At 36.4% G+C, this 17,981-nt stretch overlaps 1 protein-coding gene across 1 annotated transcript in view; it reads right to left on the bottom strand.

Moving 5' to 3' along the window:
* The window catches only part of GPR158 (G protein-coupled receptor 158), a 396,975-nt gene that overhangs the window by 190,945 nt on the left and 188,049 nt on the right, over nucleotides 1–17,981 (bottom strand). The window contains exon 4 of the mRNA XM_072651757.1: nucleotides 8,088–8,293. Coding sequence (XP_072507858.1) covers nucleotides 8,088–8,293 — 206 coding nt within the window. The remainder of the gene's footprint in view (nucleotides 1–8,087; nucleotides 8,294–17,981) is intronic.

Here is a 17,981-nt window from a genome sequence, read left to right as displayed (position 1 = left end):
AGGAAAATGAATACAGATTGTAAGTACTAAATTTCATTTGAAATACACTTAGGTTTAAGCATGTGGGGAAAAGCACCTGTCATAACACATTTTAGATTATGCCAAGCTCAAAATATTTGAGGACAAGGTAGCATATCTTGCAAAGGGATGACAGCCCCCAGAATCACACCCCTGATGGAAATGTCATCTGCTCATTTGAAAAGTGACTGGATATTGATGTCATATTTTAGGAAATAGAATGGTCACAAAGCAAAATTATGAAACTGGACAAAGGTGTCTCATCATTCCCTGGGTATCTGAAGTTCATGAGGTGCTCTTAAGTGGCAAAGAGATAAAATCATGATGGTTGAAGAATAGGCATTTGGGTTGATATTTTAGGATGCATATCTCTCCAAATCATGTCACACTAATCTCCATAATTTTAAGGTTGCCACTTTGAGGGTCACAAAAGTATTTCCCTGAAGACTCATCATGGCATAGAAGTTAGCCTCAATTATTAAAAGTTATGCCAATCGATTATGAGTCCTACAAAAACTGAAAACTTTTAAGCATGACTCAATGGCAGATTGTATACCTCTTACCCAAGTATCAGCCTGTTTGGTGAAGCCAGAAACCATGGTGGCCACAAGCTGATGGATATTTCAGAACATCAATATTCATAGACTATCTACCAGGTCAAAAAGCATCAGTGAAGGGAATGCTCACACTGTTAAACTCATGACTCCTTAAGTATTAAGCCCTAGAGATGATTATTTGATAATGATATGGGAAAATATAGTCATCCCACTCCACTTACGGGTGCAGTCCAAACTCATCATTCAAAATTGTATCTCACATGAAAAATGTTAAGGAAAAGAGAAGAAATTCAAAAAAATAATTCATAGGACCGCTGCATTTTAGAGTACAGAGGGACTCTAGTCTAGGATTTAGGATAGCTAAGTGATGCAACAGATAGAGCACAGGGTTTAGAGTCAGGAAGACCTGAGTTCAAATTCGACCTCAGACACCTACTAGCTACATGACCCTGGGCAAGTCATTTAACCTCTGTTTGCCTTAATCCACTGCAAAGGCAATGGCAAACCATTCCAGTATCTTTGCCAAGATGTTACCCCAAATGGGATGACAAAGAAAAGGATATGACAGAAAAAGCCTGAACAACATTGACAAGATCAAGGGAATCAACCAATCAATAAGAATTTTTTGAGTGTTTATCATTTGTTAACCACTATGCACCCAGGAGATAAAAAAAATATTTTGAGCAATGGAAGATGAAGAAAACTGAGACTCAGAGACTTGGTAATTAATTTAATGTCATACTGGTAGAAAGCAGAGTTGGGATTCTGATTCTATACTCCAGGTCCTCTGATTCTAGTTACCATTTTTTCTATTGTACCAGGCTTCTTCCTCATGTTGAAACAGAAAATCTACTGTACCTGTCACAAGATTAAAAACCCACATAAAGGCCAAAGAGCAGCTTATGGAGAGAAAATACTAACAATCTTAACTGCACTCTCTTCATTTTTCCTCTCTAAGAGGCATGTAGAGAAAATGCAAGTAGACATCTGGCATGTAACTTTGGCACAAGCGCCTAAGAACAAAATTCACAAACCTTCAGGGTTGGAAGCCCTGCCCTAATTAGAATACAGTCCAGAGAAAACCTTTGAAAAATTAGAAGGAAAAGGAATTAAAACCAAAGATCTTTCTTTAAAAAATAGCAAATTATACAACTAAGGAGTTTTGTTATGTTTTCTTCTAAATCAAATCATTCTTCCTAATGCAAAGACTTAGCGCTTGCCTTTCTGAGCCCTGACTTTGGCAGTCCTAACTATAAGAATTTGTAAAGAAGTAAATAAATGGATGGGTAAGTAAATAAGCAAATGAATGAACAAATGACTTAATAAAAACATAATCAAGTAAATTACTAAATGTTTTAAATGATTGCTAATTACTAGCATTTATATAGCATTCTGTATATTTGATTACTGTGTTGTTTGCAAAAAAATCTTTACAAATAATATCTAGTTTAAAATCCTGTATGCTAGGTGCCTTTATTATATCTATTTAACAGATGAGTAAACTGAGGCAGGCAGTGGTTAAGTGAATTCTCAGAGTCATATAACTAGTAAATGTGTGGGGTTGAATTTAAACTGAGATCTTTCTGATTCCAAGTTTGGCACTCTGTCCATTGTGCTACCTGATATATATGTATGACTCTTAAAAATAACAATTTCAAAATTCAGCAAGTTCTCCTTTAGATGATATCAATTACTCTGAATGCTGTAAAGTCATGCCAAATTTTCTTATATTAAAAGAATTTTTTCTTAATAAAACTATGTATCATGTTCAGATAGAAGTTCCATCTCCACTCAAGTCCTGTTGAATCATCATGATATGGAGGTAACTGGTGGGTTACTGAAGGAGATACTGGTAGAACACTGGCTCTGGTATGTACGTTAGATTGAAAAAGGCTTCACGTACAAGTCTGACAATGAATTACTGGCCTGTCATCAAGTTAGCTAAGTGTAGATTAGCTCCATCACCAAACTGGCTCCAGAAGCAATTCCTTTCTCAAAGAGGACAACCTTGGCATATTATTTGGTTGAAGGGTTGTGCTATATGACAATAGCCTGAATACCCACTAAAATAAGGGGTGAAGGAATTTACATCCTATTAGAGGAAAACAGTGCACATAAGGGAATGATGGATAGGGAGTAGTATTTTGGAGAGGGAAGTCAGAGAGTCCAATTATTGTAGTAATAGGGCAATGGATTGAGATGTCCACATTGGGAACTTGATTTGATTACTGCTCTCAAAGATAGAGTTGGCAAAGATGAATAGGGTGATGGGAGGGGGAAAGAATGGTTGGCTATGTATAGCACAGAGATTGGCAGCAAGAAGCATAATTATGCCTAAGATAGGGCAAGATGAAGTGAAATGCTCATCAATCAGAGCCCTGAGGGGGACTCTTAGTTCTGGATGGAGGTGGAGGCTAGAGTGGTAGGCAACTTGACATACATATGAGATGCTGCTAGTTGGTGGCGGTAATGATGGTGATGATTGAAAACTCAAATATCTGATCTTCTTACAGTGTCCAGTTTACCACTTTAAGGAAGGTCTAAAGCTCCCAGACCACAGAGTTAGAAACGAAAATTCTAAAAACCTCTTTTGAAGTTTTGGTATTACCTTCATCTCAACGGCATAAAGATTTCCTAATTAAAGTGAATCTGAATTCTTTTAGTTTTGAAGTTGTCTGAGAAATCCTCCTCTCATGAATTTTTGATAAGAGCAAAAACACCACTGGGTGTCCCAGAATTCTACACTTGAAATCACCTTTCCAAAATTCACTACCTCCCTGACAACAGTTTCACCAGCTAGGTTCCCAAAGGAGGTATCAGCCTTCTTCACCTGGAGTGTTACTTAGCATATGTTCAGAGAGTTAGGGCCACAGGGATGAGTGAATAATAGCAATTCCTACCTAGTTCTTGATTAGGATACTCAAAACCCTCCAACCTTTCATCTAAAAGATAGTGGAGAGTGGACTTCAGCTCCAGACCAAGGTCAATACTGCCAGGTTATATTGCTGGAGCAGAATGAAACACACAGGTTGCACCATTCATACATGTCCTACTCCCAGAATAAGTTTATTCCTACTATCCACATATTCCTACCCCTCCTGGCATCTATTGTCCCATTTTCTTACAGCATTTGAATTTAAATAAAGGAAAACAAAAGGAAGCACTCTTAATTGTGAAATATTAAACACAAATTATGGTGCATTTGACGTAGGACAAAGGCAGATATCAGATTAGCAAAGTCATTTCATTGAAATACAAAACAAATTATAAACCTATTAGTGGAAAATGTTGGCATCTCCATTTGTGTCATTAGAGTGGATATTAAAATGCCATAATTAACTTTTATAGAAATTAATAAGAAAAATTAAATCATATGCTATATTAAAAATCTCATTTTCCAAGCCATAAATGAGCACTGTTGGCAGTTTTTTTATCTATTAAGATCTAATTTAAGAACAAAAAAAAAAAAACCTAGTTACATGGTGAAAAAATAGAAAAATAAAACAAAGCAGATGAGGCATATTCACATATTTTTGTCACAATCAAATCATTTTTTTTAACTACTAAACTCAAACAGAAAGTGTTAAATTCACTCAGAAGCAGCCCAGGAAAACATTATTTTCAGAAATGTAATAAATTGCTATTGCTCACAGTATATCTCCCTTTTATTTAACATCTAGTCCAGAAATAAATTGTGTTAACACCTAACATTATTAAGTTGTTAGAAATCATGCACTCCCTTCTGAATAACTAATAGAAAATATGTTAAGTGTCATAACATGTGGTATAAAACCTGTAGAAGTAATTTCAAAATATTTAACACCAACATCTTATAAATAAAAATATAAATATTCCTTTTTACCAAATGGTTACTTTGCCAGAACACCTCCTTTCCTGAAAACACACGCTTCTCCATCATCTACAGTTTACTGACACATCTTTCATCCAAGGCTACTGGGGTAAACGTGTGTCATTAGTCTCTCTAACATTTAGCCAAAATTTAGAACACATACAGTGCTCTAAATTTTACAAAGCATTTTATCCAAAACAATATTGTGAGTTAGACAACGCAGGCAGTCAAGTGGCACAATGGAAGAGTGATGGTCCCAAAGTCAGGAAGCCTGAGTTCAAATCCAGCCTTATATACTTGTGCATTCATCCTTCATTGCCGAAGAAGACCATGTCATCAGAGAAGTAATGACATGACTTGCACTTGATTTTGTTTTGAGTGAGGGAGGGCTGTGCAGGTCACCAGCCTCAGTTCTCCTCCAGTGACCAGATATTCATCAGGATGACTGGAGATGAGCCAGAATGAGGCAACTGGGGTTAAGTGACTTGCTCAAAGTCACACAGCTAGTGAGTGTCAAGTGTCTGAGGTGAGATTCGAACTCAGGTCCTCCTGACTCCTGCACTGGTGCTCACATGACCCTGAGCAAATCTCTTAACTGCTGTTTGCCTCAGTTTCCTCAACTGTAAAATGGGGACAATAACAGCACCTACCTTACAATTGTCATGAAGATCAAATAAGATATTTATAAAGTGCTTAGCACAGTGTCTGAAACATAATAGGTACTCAATAATCAATAAACATTTATTAATAAAAATGAATGCTTATTCCTATCCCTCTGCTTCCCTAAATATTATCCCCATTTTAGAGCTGAGACAATTAATATTCATATATTGTTTCTTCTGTACACTATGGACTGACTCCAGGGTCCAAATCTCAAATGGTCATAAACCAATATCGATTTTAAAACAACTAGGAATTACCTACAGGATGAAGGATTTATATGAAGTCATAGAGAAGTATTTATCAAAATAGTCAAATATCTTTTAGCCTTAGAAAAAAATTCAGAGAATATTTAATCCAGCTTCTTCATTTCGGAGATAAGAAGTCTAAGACCCAGAGAAGTCAAATGATTTATTCAGTCACACAGCAAATCATTTCACATTTCTCTCCTCCCCAAATGGTACTTCTTTAATGTCTCAAAGATCTGCAATTTCATTCACCTTTTTTTTTTACCTTTTCCACTGGGGACTTAATAAATATTGGCTGAATTGCATTAAATGCATCTCCATCTATACTTTACAAAGGGGGCCTTCATGAATTGCTGCAATAACAAAAAAATTCATCACCAGTACACACCCCATTGGTGGTGAAACTCTCTATACTTCACTAATGACTTGCATTTCCCTATTCTTCTTCCCCAATCAATGGCTGATTTCTTTATACCAAGTACATACCCCATCTAGGGAAGGCATTCTAAACCTTACCAACCCTCTGGCACAACTTTCAAGAACACAGGTCATCTCATTGATTTAAGCTACCATAGTAAAATGTCAAGTAAAAGCTAAAAATAAATCTAATCATAATATGTAGTTCTCAGAAGGGTCTCATTTTATGTTACAGATAAATAAACTGGAAACCAGAGAAACTGTGAGTTGTTCAAGGTTAAAAGTAGTAAGTAGAAGAACTGAGATTTGAACCAAGGGCTTCTAACTCCAGATATGTGTTTTGAAGGACACAATGTTGACTCTGGCAGTAGTGGATTAACTTTTTCCAACCTGTCACTTGTTAGTCGTTTTGCAAGACTGTATAAAATTTAACACATATTTTGTTGCAAATGAATAAATAAATAAATAAATAAAGGGCAAGTCTTCATTAAATGAACAACAATTTACACTTCCTAAGCAACTGAGAGTCTGATTTTAATTTACCCCTACATGCATCTGTTAATGATACTGTCTATTTAAGACAGCTTCTGAAAGTCTATATCATTTACATAATGGGAAAAACATCATCAGCTTTCAAGGGAGTTTTCTTATGCTAACACTAGGGTCCATCATAGGTGCCATTTCCCAGAGTTTTTCTCCATAATGGAAACACTTCTTAAATCCAAAGAGCTTTGTAATTTAAATCAATCTGAACCATTTTCAAAAACAATGAATGGCTTTAATAAATTTAGTAGGGAAGAAGGAGGAAAATTTTTGACTGCTGTGTTCTCTCAGAATCTTAGGTTTCTGGATTTAGAATTTTTATTTCTTCTAAAAAGAAAACAATTTCACTCTAACCCACAAAAGGTCCCAAAGTTTACAAAATGGGTGACTGACTGGATAATGCTTTTCAGAAGGCTGTTTATTTCCATGACATATAAATACCTACAGTGGAAAGCATAAATTCAGACAGTTATAAATCATAGGCTCATTTTTCATCTTGTTCTACATGTCTCCAGAAAAGATGCCATTGGTTAAATTCCTGAAAAGTTATTGAGAATACTATCTGAGATTAGTATTATCTAAGACAGTAGAGCAAGATCTCCCCAAATTATCCAAATACATTTTCCAAAAATACAGATGCTTAAAGTATATAATTATCTTCAATGATGGCTGAGTGAGCTCCTCAAGAAAGGATGAAAAACACAACAAACGCTTTTCACAGGTGAAAAGATTAGCAACTTACTTGGATAGAATAATCCATGCTGGCTGTGTTTTACTGAACCTGCCAGCGAGTATGCACTGAATGTATACATGTACACAGAGTTGTTGTGAGGATCAAATGAAATTTTATTTGTAACATCCTTAGCATAGTATCTGGCACATAATAGGCACTTAATGATAAATAACCCACAAATGTTAATAATAAATGTTTTCCCTTCATTTCCCTACATATTGTACATATAGAGAAATGATGCTATTTTCAGAGACAAGGAGGAGGGAATGAGCATTTAAATAGACCTATGTTCCAGGCACGATGCTAAGCTCTTTACAAACATTATTGAATTTGAGTCTCACAACAACACTGCAAGGCAGGTGCCATTATTCCCATTTTATAATTGAGGAAACTGAGGGAAGCAGAGGTTAAGTGACTTATCTAAGATCATATAGCTAGTAAGTGATTGAGGCCAAATGTGAACTCAGGTTCAAAAAGAGAGGGAAATTTCTTTGACTCTGAGGTAATTCATTTCTCAGTTAAATGAGGGTAAATGATTAAGAGAATAAGACTTTAAGGACCTAATGAAGTTTCATTGCATTAATCATATTCCTATTGGTAAGTAGAAGGAAGGATGCTTAAATCAATCCAATTGTGTGAAAGTGGTATTGTAAGGAAGGGGAAAAAGCAGTTAAAAGGTACAATGTATAGAGTGCCAGGGCTGGAGTCAGGAAGACTCATTTTCCTGAGTTCAAATCTGGCCTCAGACACTTACTAGCTGTGTGACCCTAGGCAAGTCACTTAAACCTGTTTGTTTCACTTTCCTCATCTGTAAAATGAGCTGGAGGAGGAAATAGCAAACTCCAGCATCTGTGCCAAGAAAACCTCCAGTGGGGTCACAAAGAGTCAAACAAGACTGAAAACAACTGAACAAAAAGAAAGGGTAAAGACTTCATGTGTTTTGTTGTAAAACACTCAGAAGCAAAAGATGTATAAACTACCGAGAGCATGCCCCTTTACTTCTCTGCCTCTCCAACTCCCAGGTCCCCCATATGGATTGGTCCAAGCATATTTCCAAGTACCTTTGCTTTGCGAAAGTGGTAGACAACCAACATGCTAATGAAATCAAGCAGCATGCACAGGATTTGGAAGGAGATAATGGCCAGCCGTAAATACTTGTCCTCTTGGGCAGAGCAGGGTCTGTCATCAGCACAGAAGGAGCAGCCTTCCCTGCATGGCAAACAGGTGTGGACTTCCTCCAACTTCTCATCCCCAGAAAAATGATGATCTGAAAGTTCCAAAAGAGACCCCAGTGTTAGTGGTAAGACAGATCAAGTTAGCAGAAGAACTCAAAATCAGAACCCATTTTTCACCCCTTCATTCCTGTCCCTTCTCATCTATTTAGACCAAAAGGAAAACAGGATTTCCTGTTTTCATTATTATTTTGAATAGACCAAATCTGGATTTTCCCATTGTTTCCCAATTGTCCTCAAATGGGTTTCCAGAGTGAGCGAAGATCACGAGGAACACACGACAAAGGAAGGAAAACTCATACGGAAAGGATGTCTTTCCTCTCAGAATCCCTCCTACCCAAAGCCTGCAAGATAATAGATCTTCAGTATTCACTTGCTTATTCATTTATTCATCAAACATTTATTGTTTATCAGTGAATGAATGCTTATTAACCAACTGATCCAGAGCAGGGAGTAAGTAAGGGAGCCGATTACACCCACATGGCAGCCAAGAATATCCCACGCTGTCAGAGCTCCTTGACCTACATGGCTCAGAATCTGAAAAGAGGCTTTGATTGCTCTTTAATTCAGCAAAAATGCCATCAACTAAGTTCATTAGTTCTAAATTGGATAAAATGGTACTTAATCAACACTTGTTCACTATGCAATTGCCTGATGATGGTGTATCCCTTGCCGAGAGCACAATCCATACTTATGGACTATTCATATAATTTCCCCCTTTGCTTTCCCAAAGAACACTTCCCTACACTAACTGACTGCTACTGTCAGAGTACTTAAAAGATTCCTGTGTCTCAGTTATCTAACAACTTCTAGCCCAAGCCCAATAGGCAGAGAAGCTTTATTCTTTGGTCGCATTCAGTTGTAACTAGTATCATATATAATTCATTAATATCAAATATTCAAAAATACTTTTCTATCCTTTGTATGAAACATACATAGAAGTGAGTCTATAGCAAATATAACAGAGTAAAACCTTGAAACATTTGGTAGTTCTAAGAATGTTTTTTAACATTTAAAGTAGAATTTAAAAGTAGAACAACATATTTTTTCAATAATAGAAATTTCTCTATTTTTCATCTTCAGTATCTGCCTGTCTACTGGTTCCTTTCCTGCAAGTATATGTACTAAAAGCTACTTAGTAGGAGAATGTCTGAAACTGTGAGGTCCTGGTGTTAAATCGGAAGATACCAGAAGTTGGAATGAATATGGACCGAGTGCAGACCATGCTCTGGAGATTGTTTTTAAAATAAACCTCCAATAATCACAGATTTTATTGTATTTGTGCTTTCTCCTAAGAGATTCAGACAGCAGAAAATATCCTGATTCACCGAGCTTTTGCAAACAATGCCAAATTTGTCATTTTTGCAGTCATGACCCAAACAGCCAACAATGATTTTCTAAAAAGCATGAGCACTTTAAGAGATAAACAAATCTATAACTAAAAGTCCAAAGAATTTTGAATAGAAAGGTGATAGATAGACAGATGGACAGACAGATAGATAGACAGATAGATAGATAGATAGATAGATAGATAGATAGATAGATAGATAGATAGATAGATAGATGGATGATAGATGAATCATAAATAGAGAGGACCATGTTCAAGTGCTTACTACATTCCAGGCACTATGCTAAATACTGGTAATATAAACTCAACAAGTAAGACAGACAGATCTTGCTCTTAAGGACTTACATTCTAATGAGAGGAGCTAAAAAATGAACAGGAAGATATCTCAGGAGGAATTATAGAGGCCTGAGGCCCCTATGTGATAGGGCAAAACGCTCACCTGGGGAGCCAGGAGTAAAGCCCAAGTGCCAATGGGGTGGAGTTCATTGGAGACTAGGGTCATTAAAATGGGAACAACCAGTTTGACCCAACAGGCACTTAATGCCTGTCATGTGCTGAGGCCTGAGCTAGGCACTGGGCATATTTATAGGGTAAAAAAAATGGAAAGGGTAGAGGGTCATGTTTTCCCTCTACCTAAGGTTGTATCCATTTTCATATGCACTTAAAGAAACAATTTTTCTTTGCTTTGTATCATTTGACATGTCTTCGCCTTTCCTTATATTTTTCATATTTATCATTCTCAGTGACATTATAGTTGTATGCTATGTTCCACGTTGGGTTTATTCTGCATTTGCCTGGCATTCATTTCCACATAGGGCTCTTGGTTGGGTTGCCCCTCCACCATCTGGAGACAAAACAGATTCAATGTTCACTTTCACTTATGTTAGTGTTGGGCCATTACCTTGGACAACAAAGAAGCAAGCTTGGCAAGAAATTGCCAGGGCATAAGAGGTGGAGAAAAATCATGGCCTATTTGAGAATTAAAAAGAAAGTTTTGCTCCTTTGTATGTGTAAAGTATAACCTATGAAACTTGATCTCTGTCGTCTGAGATGTAAAATTGGCAGGTCTTCTCATGTGGTACCTTCCCTGCCATTTTTACCACAAGGTTCTGTGTGAATCTTAGAGTCACTTCCTAGTGTTTATAGCATTTGATTCAAACAAAGACATTTTTATTTTAATAATACTTGCCAGCCTCCAGCAACAGCCTTAACTTCCTTTGGATTTTTCTCAGACTTAAAAGTATCATATCAGGCCTGTGCAGACTTGTGAATAGAAAATTCGCTGATATAATAGTCTTTTCTCCTTCCTATTTAAAACTTTTGATAACTCCTGCCTGAAAAAGTTCATTCTTTCCCTAGACTCCTGCTTCTGTGTCAAAGATCTAAATAAAAATCGTTCCTTCTCAGGATAACTTCTGGTCCCCACTCTATGTCTATAAACCTAATTTCTCTGAAGAAAAGGTTGATAGGCAAACTGGGTTGAATGTTGGACTCTAGCAGAAAAGACTTGATTTTAAATTCCGTCTCACTCACAGACCATGTGACCCTGGGCAAGTCACTTAACCTCTATCAACCTCAGTTTTCCATTTATTAATGTGCATAATAGCAGCACCTACATCACAAGGTTGTTTTAAGGCTTAAATGAGACAAGTTGTGCAAGCCTTAAAGTCCTCTTTAAATGCTAGCTATTATTATTTCCAAAATCCATTGTCTTTGGCTTTTAAGAGTGTAAAATTAGCCAGTCTCAACAGCTGAAGTTCTGGAGAGTTCATGTGGAGGGTCAACTATACATGTCCACTTCTCAGCCTAACTGAGTGTGGGGGGAAGGCAGAGACCAACTTAAAAGCAGTTTTATTAACATAGCCTCAGTGAGCAAGGATGGTCTGGACCCTGGCTTATTCAGAGTACATCCTGTTACTTATTTCTCCTTTTTCACATAATAAGTATAATAATACAAAACACACAATAACACAATTCACATCCCCAAATTCTTCAAGGCCTATGAACTTTGTAAGGGCCTAAGACTCTTCCATAGTCTTAGCACTGTGCCACCACCACCTGGGCATTGCTTCAGGGCATTCCACCCTCTTCTACTATCCCATAGTGGAAGAAAAAACAACCACCACTCCCAAACTGCAAGTGAAGATTCAAACATATTTAATCACTTTTGTCTCTTTTTCATTTTCCTTCATCTATAATGAGCATCAACCAATCAACGAGTATTAAATGCTGACTATAGATCAGATATTGTCAAATGTTGGGGTCACAGTTGGTGGGGTTTAAATCAAACCCTTCCTGCCCTTAAGAGTCACACATTCTATAAGGAGAGACAGACAGACAGACAGACAGACAGACAGAGAGATAGAAAGATAGATAGATAGGTAGGTAGGTAGATGATAGATAGGTGATAACTAGATAATTGATAGATAATAGAGAAATACATAGATGCAAAAGGGACCTAAGTAAATATAGTTTTATTATTACAAAAATCACCCATAATACTTTTCACCCTTAAAACATATCTACACAACTACTTTCTTTGCAAATACATTAATTCTATGTCCCTTTCTTCTTGTGACATCAACAGAATCTAGTTTTTAAGGATCAAAAATAGGAAATGCTGACCTCAAGTTATCTCTTCCTGGATTCATTCTTTTAGGTGCAGCCATGATCCCAATCTCTCAACTATAAGGGCTACCCCAGAAAGTCCAAAGACTCACAAGAATAGACCCTGTGTTATATGAGAAAATGTAACAGACAAAGGAGACCTAAACAACCAATCTGAAAGTCCTGATGATGGAACAAAGAGAAAAGATCTCTTGCTTATTCCCAGATTTTTATGAATGGAGCAATGATATTTTACACTGTTGACAGTTTTTAGGGATCTTCACAAAACATCATAATTTTATCCAAACCTTCTTAATCTTGCAGGGAATTTTTCCTTGGTTCAGATCAGTTATTCATTTCCAACAGCTTTGTGATGGAAAAATACACATGCAAGGAAGACAATCTTTTTTTCTCTCTCTCTGTCCAGATTAAATGCTACTCAAAACTGTTTTTTATTTGAAATCAGAAACAGAGCATCCCCACTCCCAAATTTCTGCCTCTGACACTAGATAAGCTGAATCTCTCCTTCCCTATTTCCTCTTATTGCTAAAATCAGTTCTAAGCATCATTTCAAGATGGTGACATTCAGATCTACATTTCTTTCGCTATCTCAACATGATTGCTTCTATGTTCCTAATTCTGATCCTCTCATGTTTCTAGATCTCCACCATTCCTGAGTCCCATGGCCTTTGATTCAGTAGGGATATTTATCTAGCTGCCCAAGATCACATCAATGAGGAAGGACACTGTCATGGAAACAGGACATGTGATTCAGTTCATTTCTCCTAATGATTGATATCTACCTCCCAGAAACATAGCAAGACTTGGATAGACACAGGAAGTGACATCTGACAGGCCCACTGTCACACTGAGAAGCCACTGACCAGATCTGACTTACGTCACCCCTCTCCCTGGCACTCTCCCAGAATTTATAATCTCTGATTCTATTAATTCCATATGTTGCTGGCTTGCTCTGCCAGTCTTAAACTGTATTTTTTCTTTTTCAGTGTTGAGTAGTTACATCCAAACTGTAAACAACTTAGTCACAGACTAAGTATTTTAAGTCTTCTCTCTTTTCTCCCTCAATAGCCTCATACAGTGCCTTACACTTTGTTCCAGAGGGTACAATTTTAAGTACAGAGAGGCAAAATCATAAGATACATAATGTAATGCCCCAGACCCGAGCCAGACATTTACCCTCTCAGACTCATTTTCCTCATTTGTAAACTGAGGGGACTAATATACTACCTACCTCACAGGTAGCAAGAAATTAGATAATTTGAGTCAACAAACATTTATTAAACACTATTGGAATCATAGTATCATAGATACATAGCTAGAAGTGACTTTGGTGAACAGAAAGTCCAATTCCCAGAGGTCTAGGAAGGTTGTGAATTACCCAAGGTCATATAGGGAATTAATTATCAGAGATGGGATTTGGATCAAAGTCTTCTTATCTCCAGAGCTAGTGCTCTCTCCACCACAAGGCACTTTACAAGGCAACATTAGACAAGGCCCTACTTTCAAAGAGTTTCTATTCTATTTATAAAAATTAAGGTGCTATATATTAGTGATGGTGATGGTTGACATCATTATTATTTCTTCCCTTTCTCCTTAAAGAACAATTAGCTTCAAAAGCACTGACTACTCTCAGATACAAAGATCTTTGCCAGCTGGTCTTCACTTCTCTAGAATATGTTTAGGAATCCTGTCATCTGTCCCAAAGTGATTTGGCTGAAATCCAAATGTTACTAAGGCTCTGGATCTTTCTCAGGGAGTACAGAACTCAGTGTGTCTATTCATATTAAATGCTTCTATTTATAATCTAATAGCAGCAGGTAAAAAGGACATTTCAAAAATATTTCTGCAACTAACTTAGCTGTGCAAAATCAAGTGCAATTATAAATCATTCTGCTGCTTCTGTTTCCTAATTTGAATAATATTCATTTGTAGGAGTCTTCAAAGTCCACAGTTGAAAGGTGTTTTGAAAAAATAGACTAGAACCTCATAACATGATGGTCTTTCCATAACTGGTTTTCTCTAAGCAAAGAGTGAATGGCCAATTGCCAGATATGCAGAAGAATACTATTGTTCAAAATGGATCAGTTTCTATGTACTCTTAGATCTATTCCAACTCTGAAATCTAGAATTTTGTGATTATTCATTCTATTGGGCACCAAGAAACTGATACATAAATGTCAAATAATGAAATATACATATTAGTAGGTACACTTGTATGTTTTGTATATACTTGTTTTGTATATAAAATAGAAAAGAGAAGAGGAAGCTACACATTAGAAGAGGTTGGGGTTTTTGAAATTTTTGTGTGTTTTTCTTTCATTTACTTCATGGAGAAGTAGGAAAAAAGAAAATAAATATTTGCTATTTGAAAAAGATGAAATAAAAATGATATATATAGAGAAAGAATTGATTAGAAGCTTACTTTGTGCCAACCACTATATATTGAATGCGATTGATACAAAAACAAGCAAGATACAAAAAGGCAGATACTTTCCTCAAAAGCTGGAAAAGAGGGGAAGGGGAAAGGATATCTGCATGCAGGTAAGGCTGCCAGCAAAAAGGTGGAGAAGTCTAAGAGTGAAGAGTGGAGCCTGGCATGAAAAACAAAGTTGTTCTTCCTAAAGACTAAACTCAAGCTTCTAATCATTTCTCAAATACAATTTCTTTATTCCGAAAAGATAGGATGGCATAGGGTAGGATACTAGATTTGTAGCAAGGAAGACATAGTGTCAAATCCCACTTTTGTCAAATAATAGTTCAGTAATCACTTCATCTCTGTGAGGCTCAGGCACTTCTCTAAGACTACAGAGTTCCTTCTTCTAGTGACATAAGACATTAGTAGGTCAATATCCCAAAGATACTACAGAAAGAAAGGTCCTATATGCACAAAAAGTTTACAGCAACTTTTTTGTGGGAGCAAAAGAACTTGAAGGGGGCCCCTCAATTGTGGAATGGCTAAATAAATTATGGTATCTGAGTATAAAGAAAGGTTTTTGTGCTTTAATAAAAGATGAAAGGAACAGTTTCATAGAAACCTGGGAAGACTTGTATGAACTAACATAAAGTGAAGTAAGCAGAACCAAGAGCACAGTTTATATAATTCATGTAGAAACAACATTGTAAAGACAAGCAACTATGAAAGACTTAAGAAGTGATGAATACAAGATGGTAGAGTAGAGAAAGTACTCAGCCAAGTTCTCCCAATATCCATCTTCAAATAATTTTGAAATGATGCCTCAAATCAAATTCTGGAGTGTCAGAGTCAGCAAAAGATCACAACAAAATACTCTTCCACCCAGAACAACTTAGGTGGTCTAGAAGAGAGATCTGTGACATGGGACTGGAAGGTGGTCAATGGATGAATGGGACTAGCTGCTAGTGACAGAAGCAACAACAGCTTTGGCAGCTCTCACGCCAGAGATGGTAAGGGGACCTCGCAACTAGTCAGAAAGAAATTTAAAAGGATTCCTGCACTAACACTGCATGCAGAACTAGATGCTGTTTGCTGAATCCATTGTCTATACTCTCTTTTGGGCAGAATCTATACTCTCTTTAGTTCAAGGGCAGAGAGAAATACTTTTGGTTAAAAAGGAGCAAGACCCCTGAGGAGCAGCATCATTTTTGGTCACAAAGGAGCAGGGTCCATTCCTGACTAAGAATCAGAGTGAAGACCAGGAAAGCAGTGATCACATCTCTTCCCAGATCACACCTTCTTGGAAGCACCAAAAATTTCCAAATCCCCAGAATTAGCTGTGAAAACTGTCCTGTGAACAAGCCTGAATATTGACACAGTGACCTTTCTTCCCACCTCCTTCTGGGCTGGGAACAGAGATAAACTTTAACATAAAGTTCAAAATCAAGAAACAGGGTAGAAAAATGAGCAAACAACAAAAAAGAGAACCTAACCGTAAAAAGTTACCATGGTGACAGAGAAGGTCAAGACACACACTGAGAAGACAAAGAAATCAAAATAGCTACAATGAAGCTTTTCTCAAAGAAAAACATGAATTGGACACAAGTTTAACAAGAATTCCTATGAGAACTAAAAATAATTTTAAAAATCAGATAAGAAAGGTAAAGGAAAAAATTATGTAAAGTGATGAGAGCAAAAGAAGAAAATTATGAAAAGACAGGTAATAGCTTTACAAAAGAGGTACAAAAATAGTGAACAATTAACACCTTAAAAAACAGAATTCTTTATTTTTTATATAAAATAAATTATTTATTTATGCTTATTATTCAAATAGAAAAAAGAGATAGAAAAATTCACTGATGAGAATAACTCCTTAAAAAATAGAATTGGCAATATGGAAAAAGAGGTACAAAGCCTCACTAAACACAATAATTCCTTAAAACTTAGAATTTCACAAGTGGCATCTAATGACTCCATGAGTTATTTAGAAACAATCAAAATCAAAAGAATGAAGAAAAATAGAAGAAAATGTAAAAATCTCATCGTAAAAACAACTGCTTTGGAAAATAGATCAAGCAGAGATTATTTAAGAATTACTGGAATCGAGGGAATGTCTATCAATTGGGGAATGACTGAACAAGTTGTGGTATATGAATGCAATGCAATATTATTGTGCTATAAGAAATGATGAACAGTCAGACCTCAGAAAAACCTGGAAAGACTTATATGAACTGATGCTAAGTGAAATTAGCAGAACCAGTAGAACGTTATACACAGTAACAGCCACAGATTGCAAGGACTGTTTCTGAAAGACTAACCCTTCACAGCAGTGCAAGAACCTAACACATTCCCAGAGGACTCGAGGCAAAATGCTATCCACATCCGCAGAAAGACTATAGAATCAGAACACAGAATGAAACAGATTATTTTCTCTTGTGTTATGTTTTGGTTTGGTTTGGTTTTTGTCATGGTTTCTCCCATTCATTTTAATTTTTCTATGCAACATGACTAATGTGAAAAATGTGTTTAATAAGAATGCAAGTGTAAAATCCATACAAGATTCCATGCCATCTTGGGGAAGGAGGGAGGAGGGAGGGACAGATAATTTAAAACTTATGGAAGTGATTGTTGAAAACTGAAAACAAATAAATTAATTAAATTTTTAAAAATGAATTACCAGACTACCTGAAAGCTATGATTAAAGAAACAGCCTAGATATCATATTTCAAGAAATTATTAAGGAAAACTGCCCCAATATCCTAGAACAAGAGGGTAAAATAGAAGTTAAATAATCCACCAATCACCACCTGAAAGGTATCCCAAAATGAAAGCTCCCAGGAATATTATAATCAAATTCCAGAGTATCAGTGTCAAAGAGAAAATGCTTCAAGTAGCCAAAAATAAAGCATTCAAATACCAGCAGTAGTAGGGATGATAAAAGCAAGGACGTATAAAAAAGCAGTGATCAGAAGAAAAACAGACTTTAAAGGAGAAACAGAATAAAAAGAAAGAGAAGATGAAGAGAAGAAAATTGGATAGAGAGAAATGTACAGTTAATAATCATAGCTGTGAATGTAAATGGGATTAACTCACCCATAAAATGGAAGCAGATAGCAGAATGAATTAGACACTAGAATTCGACAGTATTCTATTTACAAGAAATGAAAAAGAGACACACACAGAGTTAAAATAAAGGTCTGGAGCAAAATTCATGACGCTTCAATTAAAGTAAAAATGGCAGGGGGTAGCAATCACAATCTCAGAAACAGCCAAAGCAAAAATAGACCTAATTAAAAGGGATAAGTAGGGAAACTATATCTTCCTAAAAGGCACC

Source organism: Notamacropus eugenii, chromosome 3 (assembly GCF_028372415.1).
Source record: "Notamacropus eugenii isolate mMacEug1 chromosome 3, mMacEug1.pri_v2, whole genome shotgun sequence".
NCBI classification, from domain to species: Eukaryota; Metazoa; Chordata; class Mammalia; order Diprotodontia; family Macropodidae; genus Notamacropus; species Notamacropus eugenii.
The sequence above is the reverse complement of the archived record's forward strand: the minus strand, read 5'-3'. Positions and strand labels throughout refer to the sequence as shown.